Raw genomic sequence first — 13439 nt, forward strand, 5'->3', positions numbered from 1 at the left:
AAATTGAAAATTTTAGCGAATAAAGAGGCATAACTAATAAAATAAGGCACTTATTAACAATCCCTGACGCGCTTTTTTACCACAAAATGTTACCATTAAAACGAGTGTAAAATTAAATTAATCCGAGTTTTAATCACAGAGAAATATCCATTTATACATCGGCTACTATGTCAGAACTCGAAAGGGAGAAATCAGCGTTTTTCTATTTTTCACAATAGGGTGCGCCCCAGGCGCGTGGACAATGAAAACGCTGTAAAAGCTGACACGCACTGGTATATTGCGAAATGAGTGTGTACAGAGGTGGCCTCTAGTGTAAGCGAGCGTATAAAAACGAAAACCAAAAATCGATAAAATTTCATGCGCAACGTGCTGAGTATCCTTAATTTATTATACGATGTATCATCACGAACATATCTACATACTATTATGACTACATAGGTATTATTAACTAAACCAATGACCAAGCTTATGCCAAACACGTTCAACGTTGAATCATAAATTTGAAATTTACCGCGGTCTTTTCACGTTCGCAGCATCTCCGTCGCGACCGCGAGAACTCGACCCGCTGTTCGCTGGCGACGCCGGGACCAGCAGCAGCAGCAGCAGCAGTGAGCTGAGTCGTCTGCTGCGTGAGCGGGAGCAGCTGAGGCACCGACTCGACGAGGTCGTCGCGACGACGCACGGCGAGCGGTCGGACGACGCCGATGTCGGCCGTCTGCAGCTGAGCGTCGCCCACCTGCAGGACGAGCTGACGCGCGCGCGCTCCGACCACGACGTCGTCACGACACTGCTCCAGCGCCTGCAGCTCTCAGGCGCCCTCTTTCAGACACTGCACCCGGACGACGATAAAGCGAGCAGGGCCGGGGACGGACGCGGCGACGGCGGGGACGCTCGGGCGACCCTCGCCGCCCTTGTTGACTACCAGGCGGCGCTGTCGTCGGCGATACTCGCCGAGGAAGACGGGGTCGCTCGGGCGCGCCGAGAGGTCGACGGGGTCGTCGCCAAGAGACTGACGATGAAGCGGGAGAACCGCGCGGCAACCGCGGAGCTGACACTCGCGAAGGAGAAGCGGAGGGAGGCGATCGCAGCGGCGGAGAGCGGCGGCGGGGGGAGCGTGCGGCGGGAGAAGGAGAACCTCGAGAACGTGACAGCGAAGATCGTTGTTCAGCGGAACATGATTCAGAGTCTGATCCTGGGAAGCGGTGTTCACTGGGCGGAGGACGAGGAACTCACAGAGTTCTTGCTTTCGCTCGGTCGGCCACTGAATTTATAGAGTGATCGAGTTGCGGTGGAGGTACATCTGGTTAAAACAAGTGTTGTAAATGTGTGTCATGTACATGAGTTCCTAATCGCACTAGGTTAAGCTTTGTATTCGCATTATTTTCGTAGTTATGCGGCAGTAAATCGTATTTATCGAAAGAGTTGTATATATATAATATTACGTTAGAGTATTTTTGATAGGGTTAGGGCAATTTGTGCTGGTTACATAGCAGTACAAGCGAAGTGAACGTTGGTGTTGTAAATATAGTCATGTTGGAATAAGCTTGCATAATTTTCGATAGTGTTAGCCTTTTAGAGTAACCGTTTCATTTGGTTTTGGTAAAGTAGGTCCCATATGAAATCGTATGTACATTGTAAGAGGAGCTAATAATGCCAAATTTGTCATTTATTTTATTAGCTCCTGATTGTAAATATAGTTGTTTGAAAGCCAACGTCATGGTTACTTGTACTAGTACCTTTGTGTGGCATTGAACAGAGAACAGAACGCCACCTAGTGAATTTGGTTGTCATATTTTGTAGATATACGATTGAACAAAAAAGAAAAGAAAAGAAGAATTGTATATATAGGTGTTAGATGGTTTTATTTACATGGCGTCGCTTCCATTCGACTCCCACACGTGCGCGCGTACGGCATATTACCGTACCGAGCTTTGTTCATGTAGAAAAATGATATGTCAACGAATGGCCAACAATTACTGTCGCACAAACTCGTGCTAATTTCATGGTGTAACTAACATGATTCATGTCAACGCGTGAAACAGATAACGAGTGACGTGATATCCAAATGGTAATGTGTAACTAGACAGCCGTTGTAATACATGGTCTTGTCAAAATTCCGAAGCAGAAATGATCTAGAGGATGTCCGCTCCACTGCTGCATTACTGTGACGACGTGTAACCAATCACGTGCACAACTTCTCATTTGATTATGAAGGTTTATGAGTATACCAAGCACCAACTATCTAGTGATACAGTGATCAATGATAGTTATAGGGAAAAGCATCAATTATTTGAACAATCTGATCACGTCTCTTGCTAAATACATGTGTGCATGTGTTATTCAGTTATACAGAAGGCTTTCGTAAACGATTCGTCCAACAATCATTTGTTCTTCGCTCTTTTTTACACATAAATAGGACACAAATCTTAATCGTAATCAATATTTACAGAAATTGGCTCGATAATGATTTTAAGAATGCCTCGCTCCATTATAACGGAAATACATCGTTCTATCACTCATGTCCAATGTTCACACGATCTGCCCCTTGAATGTGAAAGATAATTCGGTGGCTTGCAACTAATGCAAATTGCAACTCTGTAAAACATTATACCTATAATGTATATTGATTACATCATCTGAATATCAGTTATCCTACTTGGGGACTGGTTGGGGCTACGCATAGTGATTTACACACCAATGTACAATGTTTTTCTACGTAAGTTAGAATATGTAATGGAATATGTGCTGAAAATCGTAAGAGTGGTAAGAGCATTCTGATAGAGAGTAAATCGTAAGCTCGTTATAGCTGGTGTCACACACTTAGGTACATTATTGTGACTTTTGTTCTGCCACGACACACTATTTATCTTCCATCAATCGATTCATAAAATTAATAGTGAAACAATTACAGCTTCCGATAATGAAATGTACAAACCACACGGCACACTGCTATATCACAAAGGTTTACAGTGCAATGGTATGATCAGGAGACTATCCGTATCAAAAGACTATTGATAGACTCCTGATATGATGGAGAAATCTCAGAGAGGGTATTACTACATGGCGTTGTCAAGACTACGGTCAAAGGTCCGTACATTAAATCACTATACAGAACGTTGAACATACAATTAACTAGCTAACAACGAAAACATCCAAAAACTGCGGGCCAATAATGACAAAATAGTTCTATCTTACCTGGACAAATTGTGATTATACAGTGTACCTCCATTATAACCATTTCGACTCCATAAAATGATAATTTTGTTTGAAGATTATACGTAATGGGAAATATCTGGTCCCAGCCCAGAGCTGCCATCTCATTAAATATGATCATTCTCTCCTCGAATGAACACACGTCACTGCTCTCGCGTTTGAAACAAGTTCACGTGGTTCGCATGTAAAACTTGAACCCAGAAGTAGACTTAGAGAGCTAGGAGTTTAACCGCTGTAAACTCGAGAGTGAAACGTTATCTAATTAATTTCATCGATTACAAGTTATTTTCCGTAACAACTACACAGCATTGTTGGCATACATATCCCAAGGTATTCAAGACTTGATTCAATTTTCGAAGGCGCATGCGTTTCGTTGACCTTACTACATGGCGCAATCTCAGATGAAACAATCTGATCACTACATGTTAGGTGACAATTTACAATATTTATATTCAGCCTGTTGAAATGTACAAGCAGAAAGAAGAATCTATTTCTTCGTAGATCGTCTCTCTCTCTCTCTCTCACACACACACACACACTCACTCTCTCCCTCTCTCTCTCAGACACTCTCTCTCTCTCTCTCTCTCTCTCTCGCGCGCTCTCTCGTTCTCTCACTCTCCGCCTCCCTACCTCTTTCTCTCTCTCTCCCTCTATCTCACACTGTCTCTCTCTCTCTCTCTCGCTTACTCTCACTCTTTCTCTCTCTGCCACGCACGATCTACATCATGAGCCTGTATATCTACTAGGATGATTGCCGCAGCACACAGCAGTGTTTGCTCGTACGAGTACAGCGCGACTGCATCAACCACCGCATGCTTCCACTGCTGCTGCTTTTCCACTGCTTCCCAGCACTTTCCTCCAAGACGCAGGCTGACACAGACGCAGCCAACCCAGTCAGGGAGGACCTCCCTCCAGTCAGCAGCACCTCTCTGCCGCTCGCGCTTAGTTTCACGAAGCGTTGCCTCAAGCCATTCCTCGAGTCGACGGCGGCACTTTCTCGGCACGCACGCTCGCAGCGCGGCGCGTCCGACGTTCGTGTTGGCGAGGGGTGACTCCCGCTTATCTGTGCGCGGCTAGCTGCAGTGTGAACGCTGGTTGTTGCCGCGATCCAGGGGCGTGCGAGCGTTAAGCTTCATGTCGAAAGTAGCGAGCGTTGATTTCACGTCGAAAGCGCACAGCCACGCACGCGCTTCCGTCTGTGCACAGCTAGCTGCAGTGTTGCGAGCGCGGGTGGATCGTCGCTCCCGCTATCCAGGCGAGCACGAGCGTGAGCTTCACATCGAAAGTTGTGAGCGTTATCTTCCCATTGAAAGTTAGCTTCACGTTGAAAGCGCACACTCTCCCTCGCACAACCAGCTGCTAATACTGCTCGGTGCATGCTCTCTCTCTCTCTCTCTCTCCGTCCGTCTCATATCTGGTCGTAGTCCTTCATCATCGAGACGCGTTTGAACGACTCCGTCTCGGCCGGAGTCTTCACCGTCATGCGCTGCAGCGTTCCGTACGGGTTCGTCTTACGCGTCAGCGACTGTCCGCGCGTGATCGTTGGTCCCCGCGGCAACGTCCCGCCCCCGCCGCCGCCGCCGCTGACGATCGTCCCGTTGCGCAGCATGGATCCGTTACGCGTGACGGGAGCGTTACGGTACGTCGTCCCCGCCAGCGGCGTCTCGTTGTTCTTCCATTCGAGATTCACTGGCATGAAGAGGTCTGCCTTGTTGATCGCGCTCTCCCGGTTCGGCTCGCCGCGCTGCCGCCGCTGGTACCACGTGATGACGACGATGCTGATCGCGCATCCGACGACGAACGCCACGCAGGACGCGATGGCGAGGTGCATCACCGCGATGCCGGCGCCCCCTGGCGAGCGCGATTCCTGCACGATGGGCGTGAAGGAGCATGCGCGCGTGTCGTCGCCGGGGCCGAGGCACTGCGTCGCGTTCGGTTCGGCTTCCTTGCAGACGCGCGTGCGGTGCCGGTTGTTGTCGCCGTCGCACAGCGACCATGCCGACCACTGATGCCAGCCGATCTCCACTGCAACGACGCGCAGAACCCAACGTTAGAGTCGTGAATGTAATGTATAGGAAGCTAGTAATAGGCATGAGGAATAGGGAATGTAAGAGTCGTGGGTTAAAGCAGATTGATAGGAAGTTAGTAACAGGAATGAGGAATAGGGAATGTAAGAGTCGTGAGTGAAAGCAGATTGATAGGAAGTTAGTAACAGGAATGAGGAATAGGGAATGTAAGAGTCGTGAGCGAAAGCGGAAATGATACGGAAAATTAGTAACAGGAACGAGGAACGACTTCAATAAGGAACGTAAAGAGTCGTAGGTGAAAGCAGAAATGACGGGTATCTGGTAACAGGAATTAAAAATATGGTACTAAATATGATAACAAGTACACAATTTTTTAGTTGCGATAAAGACCGACTAAGATCACACTTCTACTATACACTCTCACGCTTAATTATACGTTTTCCTACTAACAAACACTACATTTCCAACACAAGATGGCGTCGCTTACGTTCGCACGGCGCCATCTCACAGATTTCTTCGTCTCTGCTCTTGCCGATGCACGCGGTCGTGCGTTCCTGGCTGCCGCTCGTCCTGCACTCCCTGGTACGGCGGCGTGTGCCGGTACTACACGTCACCGAACACTCGCTCCACGGCGACCAGCACGACCATTCACCTGCGCACGATGGAGAGAGTTGAACGCTTACTCGAATCCACTAGTATCTTGATATATACTATAGTATCTAGTTCTAGTATACTTGAATCTCATGTAATCAGGAGAGGTTCAGCGTTTTGCAAAGACAGCTCGGTGATTCGAAACTTGGCGATGAGTACAAATTCGGTGGTGAATTTGGATTTATCTCGTGATTAACTAGTAATCATCTTATCTAATAGTCTATTATGTTCTGAAATCCAATGATGTTGTTTGCAACGCAACTGGCCAAAATGTTCTTCACAAAGACAGCACATGTGAAACAAATCGATTCACACCGGATTTTCTACTTGCAGAAATGAGACCCACTACGGATAATACATTGTGATAATTGTGATAAAAATCCCCATTTGGTGCACTTATAGTATAGTATCAGGAGTCTATCAATAGATATCTTTATTTATTCTAATCAATATTAATAGACTCCTGATACTATGTAAGACAAGGTTTACAAAACGTTAGGCTTAGTACGATTTTACCCAGCCAGCATCTAGTTACAGCAAACCAGGGAAGGAATTTTGTAGGTAATACTGTGACTTTTACCTTGGCAGGAGTGCATGTTACACTGTCTCTGCATGAGGCCGTAGCCCTCACAGTCGGTTCCCGAGCCGACCGGTTTAGGACTGTTGCAGTCTCGGCTGCGCGTCTGTACTCCACCACCACACTCAGCCGTACACGACGACCACTCCTGCCATGACGACCACTCGCCATCGTTGTTGATGAATGCTGAAGCAGACAAACATCGATTAAATATCATGACAAACATCGATCAAATATCACAAGCATCGATCAAATATCAATTATACATCAAGACAAATATCGATTAAATATCACGTGAAGTGGATGCATTTCTTTCTGCTGACCCTTATGTAGACCCATAGGGGTATTTGAAAAAGGTTCATTTATACACTTTATGTTGGTAAACAATAACAATAATTTAGGTGGACTGTTGTTATAATTCACATGACAGTATTAGGTAATATATTACATCAATATTTATGCGGCACGCGCGACAATTCATAATCCAACTGTTCAGTATTCAATGGATCGATACAACAAAAGTGACCAATAGAATCATTCATCATCAAATCACACTGATTAATCGCTCTCTACCCATGCGAGTCTAGTCGATCGACTCACCCGAATTCAAGCAGCTCCTGGCGCCATCTACACAGAAGCGCTCTTGTTTGCGCATGTTTCCGATGCGCATGAGACTGGCGTCGGGGACCTCGGCGTGACACGTGAAGCGAAACCTCTGCTCAAAGTAGCCGTCCTTCGTTACGTTGTTCTTGCCCCACAGCGTCCACGGCGTAGACTTCTTCACCTCTGTGTACAGTAAGGTTTGTGTCAAACGATAAAGTGAGTGGCAATTCAGGTGGTAAAGGCTGGAAATTCCCGATATAGGTATCTTTTACCTATTACCGAGACATACAAAGAAAATGATGCCACGCTCAAATCCGATTGCACAAACCCGATATTCGCGACAAAACAAAAGCACAACAATTATTCTATTGATACCGGCACCCGATCTATACATTGCCAACGTGCCCCTGGATGAAGCAGGTCAAAGTATATAGCAGAGCCACGCGCTTACCCTGACATGGCTCTTCGCTGCATGGGCTGAACTGGACGTCGCAGCCGCTGCATGGCAGGCCGTTGTAGCGAGGCTCGGGACTATCACAGGTTCGCGAACGCTTCCTCATTCCTCCTCCACACTCCGCGCTGCACCGACTCCACGCGCTCCACGGCGACCAGCCGCCATCTTGCTTCGGTGGTGGCAACACTGCGTACGACCACATAAAGTTATGATTGTCACATTATAAAATAACATTTTATATATATATATATCAGGAGTTAATAAAGACAAACCGTTAAGACAAAGTTAATAAAGACAAAGACAACAATTTGTCTTTATTAACTCCTGATATATATATATATTTCATTATAGATAGAGATAATATTTCAGCCGACAAAAATGAACAGCTAGTACATCAAAATGAATACACTGAGACACATAAATTCAGCTGTGGATGTTGCAAGGAAACCAACATAAACAGTACATAAAAATGAAGAAACAAAGATACAAAAGCAGTGAATATTGCTAGGATAAGCGAAACCGCACGCACCTGGACACGGCACATAATCGCACGCGTCCTCCTCCGTCTCCTTGCCGACGCAGACTCTCCCGCCGAACCTCGGCTCCGGGTTGCCGCACCTCCTGTGCCGCGTCTTCATCGCGCGGCCGCAGCTCAAGGAGCAGGCTGACCACTCTGACCACGGCGTCCAGCCTCCGTGCGCTGAAACACGGACGACGATCGTTAGTTCGATTAGTTATTAACTCAGATTCATGAGCTCTAGCGAAATGGATCTATTGATGGAAACATAGAGATCCAGAATCATATGTACCAAGAGGTATGGATCTATCGATAAGAGACATCTAGAATCATATGTATGAAGAGGTATGGATCCATCGATCAGAGAGATCTATAATCATATGTATCAAGAGGCATGTATCCATTGATCAGAGAGAGATCACCACACCCCACTCCCTACATATCGTTGCTAGGTTGGCCAAGCTGGACTAGTCTGTTACGTTTTTGTCAAGCATGCAGCGACTGGAGACCTCAAAAACTCGTCGGTAAGGTGTCGGTATACTCGATATATACATGTATATATGTACATACATGTATCCTTTTTATGATATATTTAAGATTTCATCACGCGATTGAGATTGTTAATAAAGCCAGTAATAATGAAGAGACAGGTTGAGTGATGTCAACGAGGTAACGTTGGTATAACTCACTAGTGCAATTGGAAACCTGCACCCGCTGGCCTCGGCAATTCTTGCCACCGTTGGCTGGCGGTGGGTCGTTGCAATCTCGCATCCGACACAAGCACTCCTCTCCCGGTGACAACACGCCGACGTGGTTACACTTGGTCCAGTCGTTCCACGGTCCAAACCCACCATTAACTGCAAAATAATTCAGTAATACATAACAGTTATCACTAGAATATTATACAACTACGGTTATAATAAAATAGGCGTGTATTTAGATGATGTAGAACATTAGAGGTTGGCGACATTTCTTGGGGGAACCCTGTCGTATTGTATACTGTATCATTTTTCCCCGCGCACACGTCAGACACTGACAGGTCGATTGCCTCACCTGGTTCGCTCGTGTCGGGGCAAGCATGTATGTCTTGCAGCCAGTAGGGAGATCGCGTGTTTCCTGCAGGCGCCCGCGTGCACTTGCTCAGACGACTGTTCCAGCCACAGTACGGGTCCTGCGACGTCGGCGAACATTCCCTGCAATACAGAACGAAATATACTGGCAACGGTTCGTTCTAAATTTGTATTAGCAGCAAATCTAAGTGCTGTATCACAAGCTAATCTCACTGTAGTTCTTCCCAGCAATTACGGTGTATCGAACGAAGCTAATATGCTTCTACAAAAGAAGCTCTAACATTGAAAGCTCTACACATGACCAGCAATCACAGAGTAATGAAAGAAGTATCTACACATCTACAGGAGAAGCTGATGCATCTCTTACCCACGCGTCTTGAACCTATCACAGCGTTCAACGTCTATCTTTATGACTCCCTCATCTGTTCCTACATATAAGGCACCCTGTAAATGTACAAAAATGACGTCAGCAAATCAAAAAGATGTTAAGAAAATCAAAGCAGTTAGTTATGTTAGCACCTCACCACTGACGACCTGCACACTTATGACAAACCCACCTCTGACGATCATTACCGATCGTGACAGGATAACCTCACTACTGCACCCACCTCAGACGACAGTAGCTTGAGCACGTATACGCGTTGCGGGGCGTCGACCGGGAACAGCATCAGTTCTTCGACGAGGCACGCGTGCTCGAGATGAGACAGCTTCACCAGCTTCTTAATCGTTCCCGCCTCCGTCGCGACGAACATCACGTCCACGAGCTCGCCGCCTTTTATCTCGACGTTATCGACGACGACGTGGCTGAACCTATAGACAAACGAGCATCCGTGCGTTTAACGTGAGTCCCCGTTATTCGAAGAGATATGGGGTGTAGTTATCGACGGGTAATAGTTATACGGTTCTTAGCACATGGGTGTTTTTAGCTTGTGATGAAAGTATTAAATTTGGTCACAGACTGTTAAGTAAGATAAAGGTGGATTAAGACACACAGACTGTCCACTCCCATTACCCTCACCTACTTTGCTATAATGTTTAGCCTACCATACTAAACCAGTAGTTGTTACTCAATGCTGTGTTAATGATCGTGCCAGAGTTTGGGAAACAGAGCCCTTTAAGGAAACTGCATATCAAAAGCATATATACAAACGCATGGACCCAGAGGGCTGTATCTAGTTAGAGTGTGTACCTCTCCATTTCTGTTGTGTATAGAGGTGTTGGCTGGGTTGGTTGGGCTGCTAGGTACATGAGCTGGTACTTCTGTCGCTCCATGTAAGCCCGTGTTGACCGCTCTGTCCCAGCACCACACTTGAATGAAACAAGAGGATGGTTTACGATCGAAACATAAATTACTTTACACTAGTGGAAAACCTTCACACAGCTTCAAAGAATTCATAGGTGCAATACAAAATAATCGATTTATACAAATATTATGTTTGCGTTTACATGCTGGCATTTTTTCAAATTATAAAATGTAAGTATCTACCTCTAACTGTTGTAGATTGGGTACTTGTTCCCATTGGCTGTGCATATCCTTCTGGTAGCTGAATGGACCAGCGAATGCATCCTCCAAAGCCTCCATGTCGAATGCACACACAGCCGAACCAAAGATACTACTCCTAGAAACGAGAAACTGCCATAAATGATCTAACGCATCGCATGCACGAAACGTACGCAAGGATACCTTGCTTGCCATCACTTCACAAGCAGCTTGTGCATCAGCAGTTTACAACTTGTCTGACATCAACTTACACTTGTGTATCAGTTATTTACACCATGTCTGGCATCAACTTGCACTTTTACATCAGCAGTATACACCCTGTCTGGCATCAACTTACACTTGCGTGGTGAACACAGCATAAAACCTCCTCTGCAGTGCGTGAAAAAAGACGTCCTGTATTTGGTCAAAGTAGAATACGATCTCGGTGGGCAGCGAACAGTTGAGTCTGACTTTGGCGAAGGTCGTCCAAGTGTCTGCCATCAGCAAGTTTCCACCTTTATCTTTCTTACAGAGTCTTGCTACCCTCGAGTAGACCGTCTGCAAAGAAAAGTAAAGCTCTGCTCACTTGTTTGATTAGGTAAGTCGTCTTACATCTTGATATTCATGATTTCACGAACAACAGAGGCCCTCTACAAAAACATATTATGTCAAGTGTATTAGATCAAATATATGCCCGCGGATATAGAACCAAATGTGTTTTTTTGCATTTATCCAGGCCAGTATCGACAATGGTATCCATTCAGAATTAGGTCATCTGTGCAAAAGACAAAACTAAAGACTTACTTTGCTACAGCCAGCAGATTCCGATGCAATCTCTCTAAAGAAAAAGTATGTGAAGTTTCCGATCTCAAAGGATGCCACAAAGTCAGGATCTGTGAAATGAGTAATGAATGTAAGTGATAATGTAAATAAAGGCACGGCATGACATTGATACACATTTTAGAAATAGAGGTAAGAGTTTCCTAACGAGATCATGCGATAAATTGTTTCAATACCACCAATGACCTATAAACGTGATTATATGGAAATATAAACGCTGTGTCTCAGCATGTATTGCTTGCGTAAGACTCATTTCCTGACCACACGATGGCGTTAAGACCTTGATGATGTGCCTGCGCCTACTGATTTCATGTGCGTCCCAACAGGAGGAAAATATGATATCGTACGCGTCACTGTCAGCAATAATTGCTAAGCCGCTACAAAGCTACATGGTTAAGAAAGTGCAAAAACGAACCATTCCCCAACGGCTTAGTAACAACGCGAAAATCAACAATTGCCACAGAAATGCTTCACAATCTAGAAAGAGCTTGCCAGCTAAACTCAACTGAGACACAATTATGACCCGCGACTTGCAAATTTTGACAAACCCCCTTGTGACATACGAAGACTGTCAGTTCTTCCTAATACAAAAGTTGTACAACTTTCTGTAACTGGATTATCCCAGATTCAAACCCAGACACGCAGATCTGAGATTACCCTGGAAAATCGGTCAAACAAATGCAAATCTCTTTCGCTCGCGAGTCAACGCTCTGCTCGGCCCTTTCTTCTTACCGTTGAGCCACTTGTCGTTGTATTGTGCCGTGCGTAGATACGGAGGATCGCCCATGATTCTGTAGATTGCCGGGTCTCGCGCTGTGAAATCGAGCACGGTTGCCCCGTAGTAGTCTCCGTCGCTCGTAAACAGAGCTGTAGAGTTCTGCTCGAGCGAGTATGGGCACTTGGCTATGCCATCCACCCACTCGCTCACCGCGTTCAAGCGCTCGATCTGCACACACGACGAAACAACGATGGCAGAGGCGCAGCGCGGACACAATACGAATTAACATACGAGGCGCTACGGGATTGTTGCTATAGAAATGCGTGCGATTACAATGGGCATAGAAGTACCACTCTGCGTGAGCCGCGTATTTATCATGTGTGTGATTAATTGGTATACTAGGAGTAGAGCGAAAATCCACTTTTTGCTAGTAGGGGGGGCCTATAGCTTCGAGTCTTTGATCTGGTCTAGAATTTCGCTGGTAGAAGCTGGGAGTATAACTTATCTGGGCTATCAATGTAGCATTTACAATGAAACGCAACCCAATATGCATGAGAGATTCCATTAATCCTCTAATCATGCATCAATCATTATTATAATATTTATGCTAATTATATCCAGTTTTATGAGTCAGTTGACGTTAACGACCAAACGCAATTTGCTATGCATGGTTGCAGGTCACACAAGAACAACTCGACAACGCTAGGGAAAGGGATGCGGGAGAATGGAGAGGTCGTTATTACATTGCTAGCAGCTTGCTATGATACACACCTCTCTCCATGAGCACATCGGTTTGAAGGCATTCGTTCCACAGGTGAAAACACTATCCTTGTGAATGAGCAGCACTCGTACAAAGTTGTGACACTTCTCCTGCAACGAGGACAGAACAACAACATGCATCTCTAACCAACCAGTAAGAACCACAACACGCTTACTTTACGACATAGCTCTGCGGTAATCGTATGCTCGTCGTTCTCCCTCTCCCACTAACCACTTAGTCGACTAAAACGCTAGAATATTTAAAACATATTCCACTTCAGGGAAATTAAAGGAAAGTTCGCACAGTATTTCCGTATTGGGAAAGACCGCGGAAAGGCCCGGTAAACGCACGCAAGACTGTGCAAAACAGAACGCATTACTTCAAGGCAAATTTTCCAAAATTTCAAAGGCACATGCCATTGCCGCCAATTGCTGGCAGTTATTATTACACGTGCTTTTATTTGGCCAATTTCGCTTTCATAGGCCAATACAGCACCAGACGGCCCGCGTACGCGCACATACACTTCACA

The 13439-nt window shown here is 45.7% G+C and overlaps 2 protein-coding genes across 3 annotated transcripts in view; one reads left to right on the forward strand and one right to left on the reverse strand.

The window, feature by feature from the left end:
- The window catches only part of LOC106809832 (centromere protein H-like), a 10232-nt gene extending 8420 nt beyond the window's left edge, over positions 1-1812 (forward strand). The window contains exon 2 of the mRNA XM_014813053.1: positions 534-1812. Coding sequence (XP_014668539.1) covers positions 534-1273 — 740 coding nt within the window. The 3' untranslated portion in view covers positions 1274-1812. The remainder of the gene's footprint in view (positions 1-533) is intronic.
- A 27-nt stretch (positions 1813-1839) lies between these two features.
- The window catches only part of LOC106809830 (semaphorin-5A-like), a 105465-nt gene continuing 93865 nt past the window's right edge, over positions 1840-13439 (reverse strand). Inside the window, exons 4-21 of one of the 2 annotated variants that reach the window (XM_014813051.1) lie at positions 12922-13020; positions 12165-12378; positions 11397-11485; positions 10951-11150; positions 10599-10731; positions 10302-10420; positions 9721-9922; positions 9480-9556; positions 9096-9235; positions 8732-8899; positions 8055-8225; positions 7523-7711; positions 7069-7254; positions 6472-6654; positions 5728-5892; positions 3844-5238; positions 3781-3801; positions 1840-3733 (exon numbers count right to left, since the gene is read on the reverse strand). In XM_014813051.1, coding sequence (XP_014668537.1) covers positions 4622-5238; positions 5728-5892; positions 6472-6654; positions 7069-7254; positions 7523-7711; positions 8055-8225; positions 8732-8899; positions 9096-9235; positions 9480-9556; positions 9721-9922; positions 10302-10420; positions 10599-10731; positions 10951-11150; positions 11397-11485; positions 12165-12378; positions 12922-13020 — 2952 coding nt within the window. In that variant the 3' untranslated portion in view covers positions 1840-3733; positions 3781-3801; positions 3844-4621. The remainder of the gene's footprint in view (positions 3734-3780; positions 3802-3843; positions 5239-5727; positions 5893-6471; positions 6655-7068; positions 7255-7522; positions 7712-8054; positions 8226-8731; positions 8900-9095; positions 9236-9479; positions 9557-9720; positions 9923-10301; positions 10421-10598; positions 10732-10950; positions 11151-11396; positions 11486-12164; positions 12379-12921; positions 13021-13439) is intronic. The other variant, XM_014813050.1, reaches the window with a different exon arrangement.

Source organism: Priapulus caudatus, unplaced genomic scaffold (genome assembly GCF_000485595.1).
Source record: "Priapulus caudatus unplaced genomic scaffold, Priapulus_caudatus-5.0.1 Scaffold388, whole genome shotgun sequence".
Lineage (NCBI taxonomy): Eukaryota > Metazoa > Priapulida > Priapulimorpha > Priapulimorphida > Priapulidae > Priapulus > Priapulus caudatus.